General features: G+C 43.2%; 1 protein-coding gene across 9 annotated transcripts in view; it reads right to left on the bottom strand.

Annotated features, from left to right (window-relative positions):
- LOC121182835 (ephrin type-B receptor 3-like) overlaps positions 1–24,016 on the bottom strand; it is a 59,294-nt gene extending 35,278 nt beyond the window's left edge. For all 9 annotated transcript variants that reach the window (XM_041039451.1, XM_041039458.1, XM_041039455.1 and 6 more), the window contains exon 1: positions 23,270–24,016. In XM_041039451.1, coding sequence (XP_040895385.1) covers positions 23,270–23,333 — 64 coding nt within the window. In that variant the 5' untranslated portion in view covers positions 23,334–24,016. The remainder of the gene's footprint in view (positions 1–23,269) is intronic.
- Between the last annotated feature and the right edge of the window lie 735 nt (positions 24,017–24,751).

The following is a 24,751-nucleotide window of genomic DNA, read 5'->3' as shown; positions in this document are numbered from 1 at the left end:
GCTAGCTTTGAACCTGCAACCTTTTAGTTACCACTTCATTTCCCAAGCTGTGAAAGCTGCTTGTAACATTTTGCTCTCAGAAGGGAATGTGAAAGCTTTTGTTCACTGTGCATTACATTCCACATTTATCTTTATGTCCCACCCTGCCCCCTTTACTCAACATGTAAATAGTTATCTTCACGTGTGCGCACTGCTCCTGCGAGACTGCTGATGCTGACTATCGTGACTTAATAACAGAGTTCTGGGCTTTTGTCTGAGAAGACCTAACCACCTTCTTTTTTTTTTTTTACAGTCATGCCTCCCTGTGTGACGTGAACTTTACTGGGTTTCATTCCCCCACTGAAATATTTCTCTCGAGGAGTCATCCCAGCCCATGCTGATTTACGACACTGAGATGTTTGGCCTTGTCATGTGAAATCGAATTAGGTGCTGCCAGTGCCTTAACTCGCCTCTCACTGGAAACTAAGCAAGGGGCCACATATTTGATGCTAACATCGTTTGAAATGGAAATATAACATTTACAGTAAACAAGCAGATTGTCACTGAAAGCCTCCACTCACCATTTTGGATTTTCAATGAGAAAAAAGGTTCTAAAATATATCAGACCTGAGCAATAATCTTCCAAGTATTGTTTCATTGAAACAGTGACTTTGGCACAAGGCTTTGTGTCACAATTACCACGGACGTCTCATTTCGGATAGGCATGCTCCTCATTTGCAAATGATTGTGTTAAGGGCACCAGGTCTGTTTGTGTTTAACCACCACCAGGAAATGGGCACAGGACCACATTTCTGTAGAGACACGGAATGTTTACATCACCTAACATGGAAACTTTTGCTCAAACTTTACCATAAATGAAGCACTTTTTCTCTTACAACCCTTTTTGGAAATTCTCCACACCTCTCTCTTTATGTTTTACAACATTTCATAATTCAGTCTGGGTTTAGATTTTTTTTTTTTTCCCTCCAGTAAAATTCAACATCAAACACAGACGGTAAACACTGTTTAAGCATAACGCTCTCTAGTCATGAATTCGATTTCTGAATGTAAGCTCAGGGTGACTTGTGCAGTGTGTGCCTCTGCGTGAGACGTCGAGGTGCCATCATCTGATTTCCTGGCGAATGACTCAGCCGACTGCAACTGAAAAATGCAAACAAGCGAGCAAGGAGCAGGTTTGCTTTCACCCTGAGGATCTGCATATGGAAATACAGATCTCCTTGTCGAGTTTTGTGGGTATTTGTGCGCGCGTGTGTGTTTGTATTAGTCAGAGTGAGAAAGGAAGCGAGACTGAGTAATTTGGCTCTCTGTTTGTGTGTGTGCGTTTGTGTGTTATGGAGCGTGCGCGTGTGTCACTACAGCTGTTGATTTCATTCCGTTTCACCCCACGCTCCCTGGGGGACAGCAATACCTCGAATACGATTCATATTTAAAACACAATATAGTGTAACTGCAACCTCAGCAAGCTCTGATTGATTTACTAGCCTCCCACGCAGATGAAAGGCAAACAAATACACCTCATACACCAAATACACATGAACACACGTAGGTGCACATTTCAAATTTCTATAAAAAGACTTCTTTGACACATACCAAAATAACAAGCAGGCAACACACGGCCTAACATCAACTCCACTATTACCTAGCTTTCAACCACACCTATTTATAACATATACTGTAAAAACTGCACTCTCTGTCTTTTATTCAGGGACAGTTTTCACCAAAGCATTCCTTTGGATGCCAGGGTTCAAAGCGTTGCTCAAGGGCACCTCAGTAGAAAGATGTGAAAAAATGCAGTCTGTACTGTCATGCAGTGACAGTGATATATACTATATAAAACAAAAACTACGGAATAAAGGATATTAGTTTAGCAAAATTCAGCTTCTCTCCACAGATTATTTAGCAGGCTGTTTTGCATTTCAGCTCATTTTAATGCAAACTGAGTTCAGCGCTAATTCATGATGAAAAAATTCTTTCACATCTTTCTAAAACAGCTACTTGTCTCTCTATCTATCCGTCTCATATCCCATGTACTTTGGCATTTATTTAAAGCTTGTAACTGATATTCAACAATTGCCTCATTATATGTTCCTCTACAAAGAGAGAGACATAAAAGCGGGGCGGTGGAGTAATTTACTCGATGAGATAAAGCGGTGCCGAGATTCTTTGATTTGCTGCTTTGTCTGGTCAAACCTGCAGACTCCCCTGATGGACTCCTCGGTGGATGAGGCTAATGAACAAGCAGCGCTCTGCAGCTCACAACACTGCTAAGAATCATGTGAGGTAGAGCAGACGCTAATAAATATGAAGTGCCTCAAAGGTCAGACAAGGAGAGGGGAAGATAGATTATGATTTAATTAATCTTGAAATAATCCTCATTCTTACTCAACAGTCTCATTTAAATGTTAGAATTAAAAAGAAAACCTCATTAAACTGATTCAGAGGGAGGGGTGCAGGTATGAGAGGTAGAAATCCATCTGTCTGTCTAAGTTATTTAGGTATACTGGATTAATTATTAATTTAGCTGACTATCTTTCTTTATTCAAGAAAGACAGCATCCCAGCATTATGTTACTCTGTGCCTGTGTGTCTGTCTGTGAGCAGAAATTCACCTGGCGCCTTTGCCTCTCTAAGGGATTTTGGGTATTAGTGGTGCAGGCTAACATTGTGACAGGTGAGTGTCAGGACTCGCTAACTCCATCCAAGTCACATTTAGCATATCAAGTCTGCCAATAGGGTTTTGGCAGCCAACAATCTGCCCTACTTTAACTTCATCGACCCCTGTCACATTTCCACAGATTCTGTGCGTCCTTTTGTGAAAGCAAAGACTTCTTGGGAGTGTGGCCTTGTGCTTAAAGAGACCACACTGGAACTGAAACATCACAGGTTTGATCTCCAAGGTCAACGCACATCCATTAACAGACTGTTAAAATGTCCTTGAGAAATAAAAGGGGAAAAAAGAAAAGAACCTCTATTTGCTTAGCAATTGTAAGTCACTCTGGATCAGGAACCGTGTAAAACCGACTGTTTTCAGTAAAAGTAAAATGCTGGAAAATGCATGAGAAATGCAAAAGGCAATGAATGAGGAATGAACCGTGTTCAAACAATAACGGAATATGTGCCAACAGTCTCCTGCATTTTCAATGCATTACTTCTCAGCCTGATACAGCCACAGCACAAAGGAAATAACTATTGAATATGGGTTTATTTGTCAAGATAAGCGAGGGAGAGGCGAGTGGAAAGAGAGGGAGAAAGATTCCCAGCTTTGGGTGTGGCAGTCATTGCAGTGCACACTCATATATACCAGTGCTGCTTGTAAGACTCCACAGATTTCAGCAGAAGCGGAAAGAGTGAGAGAGAAAAAGAGGAAGAGAACGAATCAAGGAAAAACAGGGAAGAGAAGGGGGGAGCAAGAGATGGGAGTGCAAAAGAAAAGAGATATTCAAAGTAGAGACAAAGAGAGAGGGAGCAAACAAAGCAGAGAAAGAGATGGGAATGAAAGGCAAAGGGGGCCAGTAAGGTAACAAAGGGGGGAGCAGGAGGGAGGAGAGAACACAGTGGAGAGAAAAGGAGGGAGAGGAGAGGATGGAGAGCTGGTACACGCTCCCTTGTATTCCCCACAGCCCCTGCACTTCTTTCATTGCCACAGTGTTTTTGGCATGCTGATACGTAGCGGCCTTCAGAGACTGGGTGTGTGTCTGTGTGCAGACATCTACAATGTTTGTGTGTTTGCCTGAAGTGTCTGTGTTTGACATGCAGCCTGATGGGAACTGTTCTTGCTCATTGCCTTACTGCAGGCCAGGGAGCCATCGTCTACTTCACTGCTGTCCTTTTCTCTGTTCTTCTACTCTCTTGTCCTTTTCTTCCTCCTCTCCTCTCCTCTCCTCTCCTCTCCTCTGCTCCACTGCCCCTGTGCCAACCAGGGCTTCCATTCATAACAGCTCGATAGCTCTGGCAAAGGACTGTGTAGAAGATAGCAGCGCAGTTTCCCGGACCAAATATATGAAAATGTGATAGCAGCAACTGTCCTTGGGGAGCTATATGTATAATTTCAATGGAGACATTGGTGGTGTTTGTGTTTGCATGGACACACTCACCTGTGTGAATGGATAAGTACTTGCTTGTAAGAGTGGAAGCTTTTGATTATCTGAGTGTCTCAGAGGCACTAGAAGCATAAACATGCACAAATACACACACGCACGCACACACACACACACACACACACACACACACACACACACACACACACACACACACACACACACACACACACACACACATAAACACACCTCTGTTCAATAGGAGGTGGGCTATTGTGCTGCCTGTGCAGCCGAATTGTGTGTGAGCAGTTACTTCACAGCTCTAATAGCAGGTTTCAGACAATTTTGTGTGTCAGCAATGGCTGACTCAACAAACAGAACTCAGTCACATGGGAACACAAACCCATACTGTACACTTACATAATGCTAATGCATACACATTATGCATAATACATTATTTAAAAAATAATAACACCAACACACATACAAATACAAAATGAGACATGTTATTAAGACTTGTACACATACACACGCAGACACACGCAGACAGACAGACAGACAGACACACACACACACACACACACAAATCCTGTTTGTTCACTGGGGGTGTAGCCTAGAACGAGCTGGAACCGGGCACTGAATAAAAGCCGTGGCTTTTTGAATGGCTGCGCACCACAAGAAAAGTGCTTAGCACCCAGCTTTGCCATTCAGTTTCAATAGCCACTGAGTCTCTCTCACAAACACATACTCATTCTCTCTCTCTCTACCTTTGTTTCGCTTAATACAGTCTCTCCTAATACAGTCATCTGCCAACATATCAGATCACCTTACAATGCACTTCCAGAGCAGCATGTAATGATCGTGTTGAATCTAATTAAAGATGTCTACTTCCTGTTACACCCGGAACAGCTGTCTGTGTGTCTGCAGTGAGGGGGCAAAGCCCCAATGCGGTCCGCATTTTCCGCATGCCAGTGGCTTCCAATTACTTTAAAACAGTTTAAAAAAATACCACAGTGGTAAAGACCAAAAGTCTTTGAGGTCTGCTTGTTTCTTTTCTGCTTCTCCTCGGAAACTTGCACAGACAGAATAAACAAAAAACAGAAACAGAATAGGAGCTGGGGACAATCCTATTAGTGTGAACTGCGGCTAGACCTACTAAAAGCCGTCTTTTGGCTCATCGAGCAACCGCTGATGATTTATGAAGATGTTGCAGGGTAATTATCAAGTCAATTATCACCGCCAGTCATGTTAATTTCCCAGGTATGCCCTCGTTTACCTGTGAGGAAGAAAAAAAGGCTGGGAAAAAAAGAAAAAAAAAACGGCAGATGGGGAATTTTAGGAGATGAGTAATTATACTATACCCCCATCACCACCACACATACACATAATTGCACCCCCACTCCACTGTGTTCTCTTTACTAAAGGAAGGATGAGGAAGACCAGGTGACGTTCAAACCCTGCAGGCAGGCTGGTGCTTCTCACATCAGCTCGTTAAGTAGGCAGAGGGCTTGTTACAGTTTACCTGCTTGCCCAGTCATTAGCCATTCAGGTCAAAGACACTGAGAACAAAAGGGAGGTTAGGGCAGTTAAAGTTAGGAATGCAGCCCGCCAGGTCAGGGCTCTTCAGGCCTGTGTGACTGAGACAATCTCACACACACGCGCACACACACACACACCCTTTCTCTAACAGACACGCAAATCCATACACACAACGATCACATAAAAGCACAGGTATCTCTTTCACTGTATCCTCACGTACAAAGAAGTGGGGAGTGGCGCTTTATGTAAAAGAGTTAAAATCCTAATGTAGCATGAAAAATTGCAAATACAAACAGGAAGAAGAACAAGGGCTCATACACCAGATGCTGTTTACGGTAAATAAAACATTAAGCAAAGTAAACGGGGCAGGTCATCTAGTTTTGTCCTTTCTCTCACAAATCCTTCCTTCCGTTCTTTTCTGTTTCTCCTTTGTCTCTACCTTTATGACAGAGTCTCTCCTTCACACATGTGGCTACCACTCCCATTCTTCTTTATCTTTCTCTCCTGCCTAGATGGGTGTTTGCTGGCTATAACCAAATAACCAGCTTTGGGGCTTTGGAGTGAAGTGGTTCAGATCTCCACCCTGCCAAACCTTGGCAGCAGCGCTGCATGAGATAGTTGGATACAACCTCATTTCTGTCTGCCTTTTTTCATTCTTTGCACTGTGAACAACGGTTAATAAATCTATGATGACAAACAGCTGCAGATTGATTACTGAAAAGGCTTTATATATTTATTTTGGGGACCGGGCTTTTATTTCATTTCTGAAGCGGGTAGTAGCAGATAAATGTGTTTATTTGTTATTTGGCATCATTAATTTAGAGTAAGAGGTTCAGGGGAGAGATCATCATTATTTATGGCTATTTTGTTTTTCGATGTCACATACTCACAAATGGCTGTGTGAGATTAATCACGTTGATCTGTTTTGGAGTGGAAGCTCTCTCTCACACTATCTGTGTGTCTCTCTCTCCCTCTTTCCCCTCGCTTCCACTGAGATTCTTGTCGGAGCTGCATTCTTAATCGCCAATGAGTTAATTAATCTCACACTTGGCTGCTGTAATAACTTGACTTGTTAGACCTCCTCTGTGCAAATGGACTTCACCTCTTTAGCAGCTAAAAGCACCAGTAATGAACCTGCCAGTAGACGGGCATAGGGAGAGGACGCAAGAAGCATCCATAAAGCTTAAAACATGGCCATGTCGATGCTAATATCTGATTGACCTTACATGTGCGTTACATTTACATCTTAGCCATTTAGCTTAAATTTGTAGCTTCCAAAATACACTTCACTCTGTGTGCCACACAGATTCCAGGAACATGGCTAAGTAACTTTACAGTACACAGGGAGATAAACTTTATGATGCAAAACAATAACTACAATTATATTGCAAACAATACAAGACTCTATTTGAGTTCCATTTCAACAACATGATATCAACAAAAAAGGAAACAGAAAAGGGGATGACAATGTCAGAATAGTGAAAGTCACAGCCAGACAAGATCCTTTAACATTCACACTCTACCTGTTTCCAGTCCAGCTCAGCATTATCTGGTCAATCTCACGGTCAGGGACTGGTGAGGTCCCAAACCTTATTACATATTAATGTATTTAACCTATGGAGAAACCACTCGATAGATAGTCACGGCACAGAATCCTGGCACTGGGCAATTAAAAGAAATTGACGGATGGACAGACAGGCATCCAAGGCTGCTGGGGTCCATATGGCAGGGGGCTTTCAGAGGCCCACTTCAATTACATAAAGACCTCTGCGCATTGGCATGACACACAGAAGGCCCCAGACAGCAACACCAGAGAAAGAAGGAATAAATCATACAGCGGTTAGTAACACACACATGGACACACTTATATGCACATACACATGCACAGAAGCAGAAGGACTAGCAAGGACACCGGTCCCAAAATGCAGAAGATCCACACACGCACACACTGCACAGGCCAACATAAGACACAGACAAAATGAGTTTTCTATCTTTCCGTAACACACATACACAAACAGAAACTCATCCTGTCATCGTCCTAGTAAGATGGATGTTGAAATAATCGCACCTTGATTACAAAACCACTTGCATCATTGATCTACGCTCAAGGACCCTCACACACTCCAGCAAGTCCACTAAACCCAAGTCAGGTGGCCTAAAGTTTATGCCTGGACTCCTCTTTCATCTGACGGTGTCCTGGTGTCCTTAAAGCTCCTGAACAGCAGCATAAATCTAAAAGAAAGAAGCTGGTCGTACATCAGGACAAGGGAGGGGGGACACTATCTAAACAGGAAGTGAGGTAGGTTGAAGTTTGATGGTTTCGCTAAATGATGTGGATGACAAATGAGATTAGGGAGGGAACGGGAACCTCTGGGTTAAATATCTTTTCTCTTCTAGCTTATTTTTTTTCTCTATAGAAGATATATGGTGTAGAAATTTTTCATTTTGTCATCTGTCTACTTCTCCATCCCTCTGTCTTTCTCATGGGATATGTAGGAGGGATATGGGCTATCCTGACTAATGTATTATTCACCCTTCATTGATGTGTAACTAAAGCTGGCAGTTTGGAGGGAGCGCTGTGTCACCAATTACCCCCATACCACCACTACCTACCCATATACACAGACACACATACACAGTAGCTCTAGCCACAAGGCCGCCAGGCACCCATTGATTTATGAGCTGACACACAGTGCATGTTAGCACACATACATGTGCACACACAATTTCCTGCATCTAAAACATGGATTTCCACTTGAATGGCTGTGCATCTGTGTTTTTGTGTTTTTGTGTGTCTGTGTGTGTGTGTGCAGGACACACAGACACAGAAAGTCGTCTGGGAATTTTTACAGGACCACACAAGTATTATAAATGCCATATTATCACGGGAAGATGGTAAGTAGATGAGAAGGACGGAGATTTTGTTTGTACATTTGCAGAGATCATTGGTTCAAAAGGTCAGATTATTAGGACAATCAATAGTTAGTTTATACATTAACCTTTTCTGTCCTGACAGCTCATTACATTTTCAAATAATATTATGTGGATAATCTGAATACCAGAGTGTCAGACAATAGCGTCTGAAGGTGAAGCCATTCTGAGGGGAGCTACAATCAGGGGAGCAGCAGAGTTTTTTTCTTTACTTCTCTCTTTGCTTTCTCAAACATGCATGTGCAAATGGACATGGGAATGTGTACATTCAGTTAAACACAAATGAGAGGAATCTTGTTTTGCGCCAGGGTTGTCCAAGAGATGCAATGGTTAACTTTTTTATAACTCACCCAGAAGTTCACCCTACCTACCCACCTGCCTTATTGTGATCCTTAGAACACAGCCTGTGGCAAACTTGCCTAGTTAAAAAATAACAGTCCCTGTGTTTATGCCTAAGCTCACCCATTAGCACATGTGTTCAGCTGGGTTCAGTTCTGTTGAGGCCTGTGGCGATACAATCTAAAGGGAATAAACAACAACGAGGTGCAAGTTTGTTTTTCTCCCCAACTGGCGACATGGGAAATGAGATGCACCAAAAATATCAGCATGTTTCCAACCATCTCAGATGTGTTCCATCTACCTTCAACACACGCACATATACACAAGTCAGACCTCTTGGTGGTCCGAGTGAGCTAGGTGGGGTTGGTTATACTCCAACCGCAGGGTGTGGATCAGCACCAACCTGATTAGTCATCGGCCCTGACCCTGAAACAGCCGAAGTGGGCAGAATACAAATGAATCCCCAGGGCCGCTGGCCAGTAAATCTGACTCAGGACCAGTGTTTATGGGATTCAAACCGCACCACACGAGGCCACAGTGCATGGGCTTACTGACCCTGAACAGTGACTTCATTGAAAGGAAGGGAAACGGCTTTTGGGCGGGGTGTTTGCAAGACTGATTGGTAGTTACAGTAATTATAAGACTGGGGTGGAAAGGAATGGCATACTTCATTCAGAAAGGTGTTATGAAGTCAACAGTATTCACGTGTTTTATTTCTATGCTTGCAACAAGCTCTTGTTTAAAATAAGGTACACATATCAATAAATCATGAATGAAATCTGCAAAGCCCTCGTTGCTCTGGGTAGGTGTTAATATTTCACCAACGTGAAACCTCCCGTTCTGTTCCTTCAGGCTCTCTTACATATCTAATGACTGTCGAGGCTCAACACATCCGGGCCGCTCTATTCTTGGGTTAATGAACAGGTGAGGAATTACTTAGACAGACGGTGATGGAAATTGATTTTTTTAAGTGTTGCCTCATTATCCCATGTGGGGCACTTTATCCAGTACCACAGAAACACAACACCAGACAACGTGGGCTGTGTAATGTCAAGGTCATATGGGTGTTACGGTTCTACGTGTGCACAGAGAGGGGGTCGGTGGTCTGAATTGAGATTGTATGGATTGTCTGGAAGCACAGCCATTAGTGAGGGACTAATTAGGGGACTAATAAGTGGTCTTCAGTACCGGTCGAAGCCAAGATTCATAAATAAGTAAGTGCAGGGGCAGCTTGGTCGCTTAATTAACAAAGCGTGAAAAAAGGGCGTGAATCCCAAGAGGGACAGACCCAATCTGGTGGCAAGGATGGGCTATCGGCAGCAATCCTGTCTGTCTTGGTGGCATTGATTGATGGCAAGCCAAATTGAATCTCTAATCATCACCACCCTTTTAGTTCCTGCACCCCCAGGGATTTACAGAGGCCAAAAGTGGCACAGGGGGTAATGCTTTTGTATCCTTTCCCTGACACTAGTGGTATAAACACTGCAACCCCCCACAACCTCTCTCCCCCTGTTCACTTGACCATCCCCATCTGGCCAGGGGTTATCTGACCCGTCTGTGTGTTCTCGCTCACACTTTCATGTCTCTGCCAATTGTTTTCACACTAAGCTGTTTGGCTGAAGTATTTAAAACCCAGACACCTCACGCGAGTCACTCTTAGACACCCTCAGCCAGCTAAAGCAACATATTACGTTACAGCCTACTGAAGCACTCTAGCCTTTCTTTTATGTAGCTGTTCCCCCTGCTCTAATCTTTCTTTTTGTACAACCTGACAGGCAAGGAACATGTTTTGTGGGGAGAAAAAAAAAAACATAGGGTGACAATGACATGTTGAAAGAAAAGCGCATGTCAGACCTGTCACTTGAGTGTCAGTCTTTGAACCTGATATTTTTTTTTTTTGTTTCTCTGTTCTGTATACAGAAAACCATTTGGCCTTCATGAGATACAGAAAACAACTAGGGTCAGTGGAATGAGCGGAGATAACATGCATTTGCCATGCCTTTTAACTTAAGACTTTCCTCTCTCCATACACAATAGAGGAAGTCATCTTGACAGTCAAGACCTTATCAAGTGGTAGGCAACAACAAAGGGTCTGCGAGCAGTAAATAGCATCTGTCTCCCAGCTGTTTACTGTCGCGGTTGGGATTTTGATATCACAAGGGCATGAGATAACAGGGAAAAGAAAATAATACTGCAATTAGGACCTACTGTAACCGTGATAAGCGGCAGTCACAGAAGAGGGAACTGAACAGGGGCAGAGGGCAGAACGATGGACAAAAAGGATGAGATGAAAGAACAAAGGACTAGAATGAGAGTTATACAGAGGAGGCGGAGAGATCTTAGACTAAGAGGAAAGGGACAAAGCCAAAAGAGAGTGGCAGGGAGGTGAAAAAGGGGGAAGGTAAACACCATATAAAAGAAAGCTTTGTCTGCTGAGGACTTTGCTAAATGCCCACCTTTTCTTTTGTTGGAAAGTCTTAAACCTTTCGGTTCTTCCTCTTTGGCAGGCCAGAGCGCCAAGCTGTCTGGCTGGCACAAAACCTACGGGGACCTTGAGGCTGGTGATACCTGATTAACGTGTACTAAACCACCACTGCATTTGTACAACCACAGACTTCCTCTAATCAAATGCCAATAAAATATATTGGCTCCTTTAAATCAGTGACAAGAATGGTAGCAGACACTATGCTTTGTTCCCACTGATAAACTAGTTAAACAAGGCTTTGATTTTCTCAGCCATTTAATCGTGAGCAGATAATAACCCCGCAGTGCTCCACTACTGTTAAGCTTGCAATCTCAATTCATATAAAATTTGTGTTTACTCACTTGCTCCCTCTGCCTTTTGTTCAGCTATAATTATTTTCGTTCCATCTGCCATTAACTCACCTATTCTGACACTATCAGAGATTGCATCTTGAAGTCATCGCACAATGTTTCCATTGATTGGCCCTGGCTTGCTTGTCAGATTCATTAAAAAACTGCCTGCAGATTCCTTCCAGACTGCATCAAAGCCTAGACCTTTCATCTGGGACCAATGTGAGTGTATGTGTGAGCAAGATACTGAGACTGTGGATAAAAGATGGCGAAAGGTACTGGTGGAAAGGTGAAGATCCCTTCCTAGGCACAATCCTGAACCAGGGAGGAAGTTGCATGGTGTGAAAGTGGAGACTTGGACGACAGATTGGTGGCAAATTTCCAAGTCAGGAGATTACACTTTCTCTACTTATATGGATCTCACAGTCTCAGAACCTACTGCTACTGTGTTACTCAGCTCCGCTCACTCCTTCCTCTTCCACCCTTTCTCCCCTAAACTCAACTCAATTGACCTTGACTCCTTGCGACCTCACTGCAACCTCTGGCCTGCATAGTTCTTCTCTCAACACCTTTTGAAATGAATTGCCTGGCCAATAAATAGTGGCTTTTAAAAATGTACACCCTCTCTTCCTGCCTCCGTCTCTCTCACACACAGCTCCAACTTTGAGGTGCTTTAATAACTGCTAACCTTTCTGACTTTGACTCTGTAGGTGGGGGAACTGAGCATGGCGAGAATTGGACCCTCCATACACATTGCTCACCTCGCCAAGCTAGAGGCTCAAACGCCAGAGTAGGGTGGGGCAGTTTATGCATCACAGCAAAAAAAAGGGGGCATCCCTGGAAGTGAATGAGCTTGCACCTGGCTGAAATCCACCACCTGCTATCTCTAGCCTTCCTGTGATGTTGGAATCCACAGTGCTAACACGCTAGTCTTGCAAAGGTAAAAAGAAGGTCAGATACCACGTATAAACTCTAGGTGACGTCTTGCCTTCTTGATCTTTTTTTAATCTCGTCTCTCTCTTTCATTTCACACATATACATTCACACTGCTGCACACCATCAAAACGCCATATTTCTGGGGAACCGAAGCAGATAAAAAATTAGGAGTCTTTGAACTGTCTAGATGTTTCAAGCCCCTTCTTCTTCTCTCAATCTCTGAGCTCCCCTGCTGCTCTGTTGGGACGGGGAGGAAGGGGCTGATCGATTGGGTCTGACAGCACTGAAATGAATGGAACCAGCTGATTGATTCATTAGCAGTGGAGTGAGGGGATGTGGATGTGGGCTCTGACCCTAAGAAGCGGGTGGGTGCACGGGTGAGGATTTCATGGGGGGCTCATGTGCATGTGTATCGGGCGGAAGTAATGCGTGCATGTGTGTGTATGGCTGTGTGATTAAGTAACTGTCACTATTCATGTGTGTGTGTGTGTGTGTGTGTGTATGTGTGAGGAGAGGTCAGAAGGGATTTCCATAGGGTGTGAGAGGGGAAAAGGGAGCTGTTTGCGGCTTGACTTGGCACAGAGGGAGGGGGTCACCCTATATTGTCCAGTGCTTTCATCTGGCTCATTGCAATTAGTTTTTCACAGCACTCACTGTCAAATCCCTGTTAAATTCACAGCTAACAATCACTGTGTCACACAGGCCCACACATTTAGAAATATATATATAAATATATATATATATCCTCACTTTAACTGACAGTGAAGTAAACTTGCAGTATTTAAGTAAGAACAGATATAATGGAGATGTAAGGACAAAAAAAGGTCTGTGTAAAATAAAACTAAAATTAGCGTACTCAATCAGTTGCATGTGATTGTATAGTACCGGCGAACAGACGTTCTTGTAACAGTGGAACAACAGCTCTGTGAACTGACTGAGGCTGATGGCAAACCCACAGGGTGGCCTCGTGTTCCCTTCCTCCGTCTGCTGCTGAAAACACACACCATGACCGTTTCTGTGTCACACACACACACACACGCACACAAACACACCCACTCCCTCACACACACACACTGCTTTACAGCTATCTGCCATCTACAGCTCTACCAAATGGACAGGTGTTAAGACCATCTGAGTAACAAAAGACCAAAACCAGCACCTACACATCTGCTTGATTGCCCCTATGAAATACTTACCTTAATAACAGCCAATGGGGCTTTTTGACCTTCCTTTCATTGTCCTCTAAATATTGCACTCACTTAAACATTAAAGTCACTATGTCACTGAAACTCCATTTTAACTTGAGCTGAGGTTAAATAAATGCGCCTCACAGCTGGCAGTGCCTCCAGGAGGCTGCAGTGTGGAACCATGGGGATTATGTAAATAACTTGACAAAAGGTCACGTGTGATCGGTGCTGCTGCCACTGAAATGTGTTGGACTCAACCTGTGGGAGCTGCGCAGAAGAGAATGTGTTTAAGATTGAATTTAGTGCACTGTTGATAAGAGAGCAGGGGTCTGGTTAAGCCCTCCGCTGTTCTCGAGAAGACAAAAAGAGAAAGGGAGAAATATTTAATAGAAGCGGGGAGCCCTCCTCTTGCCTGCGGGTCTTTTGAAGTGCAGATGAAGTGCAGGTGGCGAGTGTTTTTGACACCAAGGATGAGAAGTGGGGCAGAATAAGGTGTAATAGCGGCCTGCTGCAACGCTGCACTCCATGTGAATGAGAACCCTCACACACAGACCCCTTACCAAGTAAAATATACACCTTTCAAACGCGTTTGTACTCACACATGCATTATGGTTAATTACAGTGGACATTTGAGTCCATCCCATCAGTCATGACTTGAGCGTTTCCCTTGAAGACGTTCCTGTCATCACACATACGCTTACTCAGTATGGCTTTTTGAAAATTAGCAAAAGCTGTTTTCCTGCTCTTGAAGGGGAACAAGGCCGGGAGCTAGGTCCTCAGCCTCGAAAAGTCCCACCATCAACCACCCAGCTATGGTTAAGCTCAACAAAGAAACCTCCCTCCCCATTTCCCCCGTCTCTCTTTTCTTCTTATATTTAACAAGACTGGCAAAGGCTGAAACCAGGTGATGTGGCCTTTCTTCCCCCTCAAGGCACACTGTTTTACAGCAGCGTTCACTCTCCAGACAGATGTAACTGGCCGTTTTTTAAAGTCGAAAAATCAAAGATCTCTTTCTGCTCCATCGGTAAAATTTGTTGCAAGGGTCTGTAGCTCGTAAAGAAATTGTGGGAGTAGGCCCTGAGGTGGATCAGACTGCTGCTAGGAGAAGTCAACCCCCCTTTAAACTCTATCCTTCAAACCTCCAGTGCCTGCGATTTCTGTTCTTGCCAAGAGACGAGCAGCATAATGGCCATCACATGTCCATACAGGCTCTTAGTCATCTCCGATCAGTGCTACGGGTCCTGCATGCATATGGTACAACTGCCCTGATCTGCAGACTGGCCATGACGACAAAAAGAAGTCAAGCACACATCACTGACCTAGTCTCCAGCTGTGCTTTTGACCTGGTCTGTTTGTGTGAGTGTTTATGTGTGTCAACGAGCCGTGGAAAGCTGCGCAGTCGGCCCCTCTAAATATACACATCCTCTTTGAGATTATTTTTATTCGCCACTGGAAAAGGATAACCCCTGGAGTTTGATTGTGTTAGGACAGCTATTGTAGAGAGGCAACAAGACAAGCCTTGAGGAGAGGCCCCCCCCTCCTCCCTCACAAACAGAGCCCCTTGTGACCTCTGCATAAGGGTCACAGGACATGGGTTGAGCGTGGGTGGAAAGCACAGCAGGTCCTAACTCACTTATAATCTGGTCATTTTGACACATGGCAACTTCAGCTGCACTTTCTGGACATCCGGTGCAGACAGGGCCTATAAAACACCAACTCTAATCCATTAATATGCTGTCAAACATTTCATCAGTATTTTGAAAGCCATTAATATAATTTGGTAAGGAGCAAAGAGAGAGAAGATCCCTGTCTGAGTGAGCTCATCAATGTGAATCACCCTTCTTCTGTCTTTGTGCGCGCAAATGCTATAAAACTTTCATATGCTGGGGCTTTCCCATGACAAAAAATGAACAGTTTGTGAACAAGTTCTGACAGGAATAGCAGGGCAGTGAAACAATGATTAACATGATTCACATGAGTATTTGTCAAAAAATAATAATAATAAATTATTAGTACTATAAGGGTTTAAGCTGAGCCTTAGTACTTATTAATGACAAGGACTTAATACAAAGGATGGCATCTCCAGCTCTCTATACTGATATTACATGACTTTAAAAAAATTCTATCCACCTTAGTTAGAGGAAGGAGGGTACACTGACATACTGTAACTCCAGCAACAAACATACCATAACTCCGAAACACACACACATACATACATACATACATACACACAAGCTTATCCCCGTTAGCTTAAAAGCTCCCCCTCACTCGCTTTTTCTCCTTCCCTTTCACTCCCTGTGTCTGTGTGCCTTTCTCTCTCCCTTGTTCTGCTCGGCTGACTACAGACAGCAGCAGTGTGTCTGTGCGGTGGGCAGGCCCAGACACATTCGCCCTCTCCTGCTTGCTCTCGACAGTGGGTGTCAAAGACCTGCCATCCCACAAGGCCCCTCTGTCGGATGCCAGGATGGACTGCACACACAAATGCCATATACAAGAGCCATACACACAAGCTGCACACTCACACACGTAGCTTTGGAAATTGTCCGGAAAATATCCTTAGAAGATCATAGAGTGACGTGCTACTCGCTACGGCTTGTTTCATGACCACAAATATATAACTTTGAAGTAATTACCACAACACTGTGAGGAAGGAAGGACCAATTTTAACACTACGCAACTAAATTAGTATGATTATCTGTGTATGTTTGCAAAAGCAAGTGTGGTGAACTACAGTAAGAGCTGTACTCAGATTTTACTTGGATCAACAGAGACCAGTCAGTTGAGTTCGCCTCAATCACATTTCCTTACCTGTGATCACATTACTCATGTCACAGTTATGTCACATCCACTACACTGGTGTCATTTTACAGTGTCTTGTAAACGGCTGAATTAAACTGTTTTGAGTTATAGCACCAGTTTTTGCTCTCGTGCACATATGGACATAACCACTGATATCAATATCTACAGCAATTATTTATAGCAACTGAAAAACACAGGGGTTTGGTAGCATTTAACTGCATGCCGAGGTCACTGTAAACTAACACCCACAACGCACAAAGCATACTGTATTACTGTAATAACAATATGCTTACTCTCATTTTTATAATTTGCTGCTGGTTTTATTCTGCCCTGGCTGATGCTGTTTTCTAAGCTCCAAAAGCCAAGCTCGAGAGCTTTTTTTATACTGTAAAGCCCTAAAAAAAAAAAAAAAAAAAAAAAAAATACACTGAAATGCACTTGACAAGACAACATCCTGGGTATCATAGTTTCTCATCTTCAATTGAGACTCCACAGCGCAGCTCTACAGAATCCCAGCTGAACGGAAAACATCCATATTTTCATCCCTGCAGCCTTATTTTCATTGGTCATCCTGCTTCCTGGTTTGTGAAGGCCCCAGCAGGCCTGACACGGCTGTTGCATGTGAAATTCCAGCTCGGTGAATCTTTATGATGACCCATCAGCCTGTGCACATGAGCACACCCGCAGGCCCATTGCATCTGTAAAGTCTGTCAGCTCTGCTGCTCTCTGGGTCTCTGCTCCAAATCCGGCCCATATCCCCACCACCACCCTGCTCCCCCCATTACCATCCCACCCCATCTCCCAACATGTAGTCATCCACTCCCCCTTCTTCCTGAGCGCCTTACGCCAATCTGAACCTAAGTCACTGTACATCTGTTCAACATGGCTGCTGCCTACATGACCTACCGAGTGGCTGGGATCCCTGTAGAGGTCAAGATACCAGGATAATGCTGAGGGTGATGGACTGGAACTGCTGTTGTCTCTCATGTCTTTATGGTTTGTTTTGATCATTTATTCTTTTAAACAAGCGCGGACCTGTTAATGTTGAGAGCAGTCTGCATTGCTGTGCCAATTTGTTCTTTTCAAGCAAATAAAATGTCATGAATGAAGGCAAGAATAAACTCTATAATAATATTATTAATAAACTGAATACTAATACTACTAATAATGATAGTAATCATAATTCGTTATTTTAATTTGTTTTCAAATATATGCAACACTGTAATTTTATTGAAAAATTATGATACATTTACATTATTTAATATTATTTAATTTTATTCTTTAATATATCTTTGAGCCTTGGGGTTAAGATTGTGGAACACAGAATTATTTACTATTTTCTTGCTAATAAAATAAATGACTGACTTGATTTTATTATCTGAAAGCCTAAATTCTTGATCACAGAAATTATTATTTTTATTATAATTATTATTATTATTAATAGTAGAAGCAGCAGCAGCAGCAATAAAATTATTATTATTGTTATTATTACATTAGAACGAAACCATTTGTGCCCAAAGTGCAATCACAGCTATTGCTGTAAATGCAGCAGCGAGGCGAAGTCATCCTTCACCCAGCAAATTGATTCAGGACGCATTGATAAATATCCTTATGAATTGGTAATTGCTCCTCGCAAGTAGACAGCAAAGCAGTCTCCCGCATCAAACCTGATTCTGCGGTTTTAAAAGGCTGAGCAGCGCTGATTCGCTCGATCAATGGGACCACGTCAATTGACACTTTGTTCACCCTCTGTGTGCTGCGTGGGTGTTTGTGCGACTATTTGTTATCCAGCATTATATCGTCTTTCTTGTTATTAAAAAAAACATGTATTTCTGTTTGATATACTCACTTTCATAAAATGAGTAAATTGATATTTCATTCACTATGACTAGACAGATAGTCAGATAGTCAGATAGATAGATAGATAGATAGATAGATAGATAGATAGATAGATAGATAGATAGATAGATAGAATCACTGATCCAAGTCATTCACCATTGAGAATGAGAATGATTCATTAGTAGAACTGCCAAAATGACTTTGCTTTTATTTTGTAAATTCACTTTCACGCCTCTTTAGCACGTTTCCACTCGGCCCTTGAACACTGTGTGATCGCCACCATAGAGCCACTAATAGTTCCCTTTGTCACTTCAATTGTGGCCCTAAATACATTTGTTCGGTAATTTGCTTTTGAATGTTATGTAGAAGAGCTCCTTAGATAAAGTTTAACATAGCAGAGTCACAGTGAGTCCTGCTCGGGCCACACATGCTGCGCGCTTTTAAATAAAGCCTGGTGTATGAAGGCCTCAGTACAGTAAGTGTGCCGGACAAAATGGCCCCATTACTGCTTTTATCATGAATCTTAACTGCGTTTTAGCCAGATACGGCCCTCCCAGGCCTGAAAGTAGGTCCAAATTTGGTGTTGTACTTTTTCTTAACATTAAAGGGAACACATCTCAATCAAATCGCCACAGGTCAGATCTTTGGATGTTATTAGGACTGGAGAAAAAAAAACATCATTTGCGCTTTTACCAGGATTCCGCTTAAATTACGTCAAATAACATCAGCTAAATTTTAACTGAGGCGTGTTTTATATTGGTGGGAATCGAGTTTACGCACATTTTTCACCTCTGGTGGAAAAATCCCCTCTTCATCGTGTGTTCTAGTTCACTTTTTTTTTAATTTCTCTTTTTTATCATTAATTCTTCTCGTAAATGTGATGTTTGCCGGATGATCACCCACTGGATATAATAATTTACAACCCTCCTTCCCCGTCCTTTTATGATTTGCCACTGCCTCACCGTCTGGCAATGTCTGATGATATTGATAATAAAGTAATGGCGATGACGACGGCGAGGGGAACCTCCAACCTCCTCTGCTTAAGAACAAGACAGGGGAGAATAAATCACGTGAGTTTGATGAGAAATGTGCCAACTGCAAACAGGCACAGGAGAGCTCCTGTGGAGGTGTGATCTCACCCACATAAAAACATAAACATGTGCGCTTCAAAGGCCCTGGTTGTGCGTAATCATTCCACGAAACACACTGCGATGAACAGGGGGAAAGCAAGAAGAGTGAGGGCGGAATCTCGAGCTGCTGCCACAAAAGCCCATTTGTCTTAGTTTAAACAGAAAATTATTCCAGGTGAGGCTTGTACAAGTGGGCGTCATCATCAGAGGTTTTGAGGTTATAGTGTCAGGGAGAATGGGGCTGCCGTTTGTGGCATAATAAACACGCACTAAACCTTTTCGCTGAACACAAGTGGCACTTAAACTGGGCTTCAGAGTAAGTTTTTTTTCCCCCACGTGAAACTCTAATTCTTTCAGGCTGCTAGACCATTGGTAAGAATCTTATTTAAGCATAAGATATGAACTTGAATCCTTTAATGCGCAAAAGGGATGCATTTCAACAACAAACAGACACACGGCATCGAGGTGGGTCTGCTGCTCGGTTGGCCTGACCTGAATATCATTCCTGTGCCTGCGCTCATTGCTTTTTTTTTTTTTTTTCTCTGTGCTTCCTTCCTCCATCACAAGTAATTTACACCGAAGAGTAACCAAACCGCCTGTGCGCTACACAGGACTGTCATCGACGCAATTTGTCTCTTCAGCACAGTGATAGCAGCTGTAAGTTCAACAGCCAAGGCCTTTCTAACACTCTTCTAACAGTGAGGCCACAGGCTGACCTATCCTCAGCAGCAGCGCAGCGATCAACTCACAAAACATCATGAATTTCATTATCGAATGAAAACAGAGAACATCTGAGGTACAAATAAGGCTCATGATCAGAATTCAACGAACACATTCAAGACATTTGAATATGTAAAATAACATAAAATAAAAATAAAATAATAATTTAAAAATAGTTGACCTGGATATTTAATTATTTTGCGCAGAGCGACAAAACGGCCATTAAGAATATCAAATTCTGCGCAAAGCTACTGGTCATTTTTTTTCTTTGGGCCTCATTTTAGCCACGTAAAGGCACCTAAACAGTTAAATAAGGTAAAGTGCATGGATGGATTCAAATGACTGTTTAGCGTTTTAGTTTGCAGCCACCGTGGCTCTCAGAAACGAGAGAAACCAAGAGTGCAGTCGGTGAATCATTAAATAATTAAAAACAAACATTTACAATGATTGAAGACGCTGAGTTTAACTATTACATCTCCATTAAAGAAGCGGATGTGGAAAAAAAGGACAAAAGGAAAAAAAACTGGGAAGAGAAAAAGAGAAAAGAAAACATGAATTAATTAAGAGCCTTTTCCCCGGGCTGTGTGACCCTGGGACCCGGAGAGACGCACGGTGGGAGCGGGGAAACTTGTCCCCGCCAGGCCGCTTGTTTCGACCTAAATCGCCATAAAGCAGGAGATCCCAGTCCCAGCAACGGCCATAAATCAGCCGGCTGTATTAAAAGCTTAGGTAAACCCCCTGCCAGGTCAGCGGGGTACAATTTATGGCATCACTTATGTAGGGGATAGATTGTTCTAACGAAATACATCAACTTAAAGCCGGTGCGCAGCCAAGTATCTACTATAGTGAAGAAAACACCAAGCTCTCTCTCCCCGTCTCTCTCTCTCTCTCTCCCCCCGTCTCTCTCTCTCTATACTTTCTTCTCTCTACTTCTTGTCTCTACCTCCGGAGCCCCAAACTTCTGCAAAACAAGAATCCCCTCATCCATTCCAGCCATGTGTTTTAAGTCAGTGGTGCCCAACTGGGGTCCGGTGACCTGCAGGGGTCACTGAGAGGGGGTCCGGGGTGGGGGTCCCTGGCAAAAATATTTTTGAAAAGACAATTTTAAAATAATTTAGTTCAGAGAAAGTTGGTATCACAGAATTGTAATGCTAAGCACGTCCATCTAAATAAAGAGAGGCGGACTCCACACTTAATTCAGCGTCAAAAGTGGTGTGACTGGTGCTTTTAATGTAAGATCTGTGAGCGAATAAGTGACTTCTGTATTAGGACTCTCACCATAGCCCACTTCTTCTCCCTGTTATCAAGAGGTAGCAATAAAACAACAACCGTTATCAGATAAGCTTTACAGTATTTTCGGTGCCCTCAGTGCTCGCGTATTCTTTGCCCCGGGTCCTGACAGAGGAAGCAGCAGTGTGGAAATCAATTTAGTCAGACTGGTGATTTCATGAAGAGGTCGAGAAGCAGCGTGATCTTTTCTCAGCTCAGGCCTACGGATGTTTTCTCAAATTAGGGTCAAGGCACTGGAAAGTGAGTTTAGAGATAGTCTTCAAATGCAATGCAGGGCGGCGTGGTAGGCTTCTAAATGGCAAAACCTAATCTTCGATTTTAAATGATTTAGTTTAGTAATGGCTGTTTAATAATTAAAACGAGCTGAGCAACGCTGACTACTTTTGTCGTTTCAGCAAATGTGTCCACTGTATATGAACAGCCAATGCACTGACTAATGTTTGCGCCTTATTTTAAATAATCAATAGTCAAGGAGAAAACAGTCAAAGTAAAAGCTGCGTTTCCTATTCAACTCCTTGTCAGGCTTATTTCAGTTCTTTTAAAATTATATATATATATAATTTTATTTTATTTATTTATTTTTTAAAAAGGACTCTTATGACATTGTACGGACAGGTCGAGAAACAGGCTGAAAGAGAGAAGCGTTTACTGAGCCAGTGGCCCACTGTCCTACTTTCCTACTGGCATCACAAGCCAACCGGGAGCCTCGCCTGGGCTGACAGCATTCATAGTTCAAGCTTTAGGCCCCTTTCAACCTTATTTCCACTATTCCTCACACTTGTTTCCCCAAACAGAGCAGAGGGGAGACGTTCAAAAATGTAGGGAAGAAAAGAAAAGAAAACCAAGCGTGGGACACTCTCTCTCTGAGAAGATAGCTAGAATTTAACGCACGGCAAACATCACTCAGCTAAAACAAATGGCTTTGTTATTGAAAGTAACTGCTAGGAAATATACATGTAAATAAACAATTGATGCCACTTGAAGAGAAAAACTTAAAACAAAACGAAAGTTGACAGATATAAGCTAATGATAATTTGAATTCACTGAGTTCATTAATGTTTATTTATTTATTTATTTTTACATTTTCCAAAATCATTTTAGAGCTTTTCTAATTAAACTGAGTATCAAATGGACTCGTGTTGGATTTTTTTTCAACGGTACACTTTGGACTTAAACTGATAGTCCACATGTCAAAAGGCCACACACTCACACAGCCCTAAAATACACGCAGCCGACCTGAGGGAAAGTGTCTGGGGGTGGGGTGGGGGGGGGTGGCGTGGGTGCGCGACTCCCCGATGAGATACAGTGTAGAGCTAATTTCCTTAAAGTGACGAGGAAAGCACTAACAGACGGCAATAGCTGGTGTTACAAAAAAAGAATACACAACTACCATTGAAATGGATGAGCTTTCGTTGACGCGCACAACAATAGTGCATTGAAACCTGCACCGGCCACAGCTTGACTGCGTAAAGCCCGTAATGCCATTAGCTATCCCTAAAAACAAGCCAGATGGCCAGTTTGAAAACGAAGCGCTCGTTTTAATTCTGCGATGGCAGAAAATGAAGAATTTGGGTATAAAGGAGCCTCACCCGCCGGGGTGCCCAGCCTCAGAGAGGCATGGGTGCTGGCTCGCTTTGGTATGGAGGAATAATAACGCTCTCGGCATCCTGCAATGCAACATAACACCATCTGAAGATGAGATTTCTTACCTTCCACGGCGGACACCACGGGCAGCAAGAGGCTGCATAAAAGCAGAAAGTAATCCATTGTCATAAAGCGGTCAGGTTGGACATGTAAATAGACCCACGAGAGAGAGAGAGCGAGCGAGCGAGTGAGTGAGTGAGGAGGGAATACAATCCTGGGTGATCCGGCGCTCCACGCACCCAGTCCCGTCCCAGTCCCAGTCCCAGTCCCAGCTGTGTCAAGCTTCCAGGACCAGAGTTACCCCCATTCACCAAAACACGTAAAAGGTGAGAGTTCGGAGGAAATAACAGCCTTGGTATAAAAATGTGTGAATACAGCAGCCCTTCTCCTCTTCCAGTGATCTCCAACGTGCTTTACTAGACCAGAGAAAAGGCAACGGGCGCAAGTCTTCCAGTCCCTTCCCCTCGCATTGAGCGAATCAGCTGAAAACAGGTAGTCCGCTCCGTGGTCACCATGCGGAGAATATTTCCAGCAATGTTTCGTTGAGAGTCAGTGAGAAAAAAAAGAAGAAGAAACAACAGCCTTTCTCCGATGAGATCCAGATACTTTTTTTTTCCCTCTCTGTGGTCAGAGGAGCAGAGGCAGAGATAGCCGCACTTGAGTCAGAACCATGGTGTATCGTCCCAGCAAGGTATGTGTACGCTCACATGCGTCCAAGATCAAGTGTTACTCCCACAGCCGCGCGGTTTACAGATATTTATTCCCTGAGCGAATTTATCAGCTTTGGCTGCTGTGTGAACCGTCTGCTTCGCTCGGCTTGTGCACTGGAATGAAGCACACGGCTGTGGAGGAATAAGGGGAGAGAGGGAGAGAGAGAGAGAGAGGGAGGGAGGGGGGGGGGGGGGGGAGAGAGAGAGAGAGAGAGAGAGAGAGAGAGAGAGAGAGAGACCGGGGGGCACCAGGAGGAGGGGTTACGGTTGAAGCAGCTGCACTAAAAAAAAAAAAAAAAAAAAAAGAAGTCTACCTTGACAATCATTTAGTCTCACATTTATTTTCAAAATCAAATTAAAACAGCGGTTCCCTGACAACATTTTCACTCGTTCCCAGAGCAGAGCAGCCTTTGTTTCTCCCGTCCACCAGACACTCGATGTAAAACAGGTCTGTGACAAAAAACTAGAATAACTGACTTTTTTTTTTTGGTAATCATTTTCATAACAGTTTTTTTTTTCCACGGATTTGCAAGCATTAAATTAATATCTTAATTATTAAAGTGTGTCCCTTTCTGTTTTATGTGCTTCGTTTAAATTTAATTTCTTTTATTTTTTTCTAACAGCGTGTCATTCTGCTCTGCCGTTCTTGGGACTCCCAGCCCCTTTACAGAGATGGACACACAGCGCCCCCCTGCGGGTCGCTCTGTTTTGATATAAGGGAGAAAAGAAGTTTCTTCTGATTTTTTCGTTTTTTAAAACGATTTTCTCTTCGACGGCACCGCGATAAAGCTCTGAAACAATCCGGAGAAGCTGAGATGGACACTCACGGACACCCCC

This window comes from Toxotes jaculatrix, chromosome 6 (assembly GCF_017976425.1).
Source record: "Toxotes jaculatrix isolate fToxJac2 chromosome 6, fToxJac2.pri, whole genome shotgun sequence".
Lineage (NCBI taxonomy): Eukaryota > Metazoa > Chordata > Actinopteri > Toxotidae > Toxotes > Toxotes jaculatrix.
The sequence above is the reverse complement of the archived record's forward strand: the minus strand, read 5'-3'. Positions and strand labels throughout refer to the sequence as shown.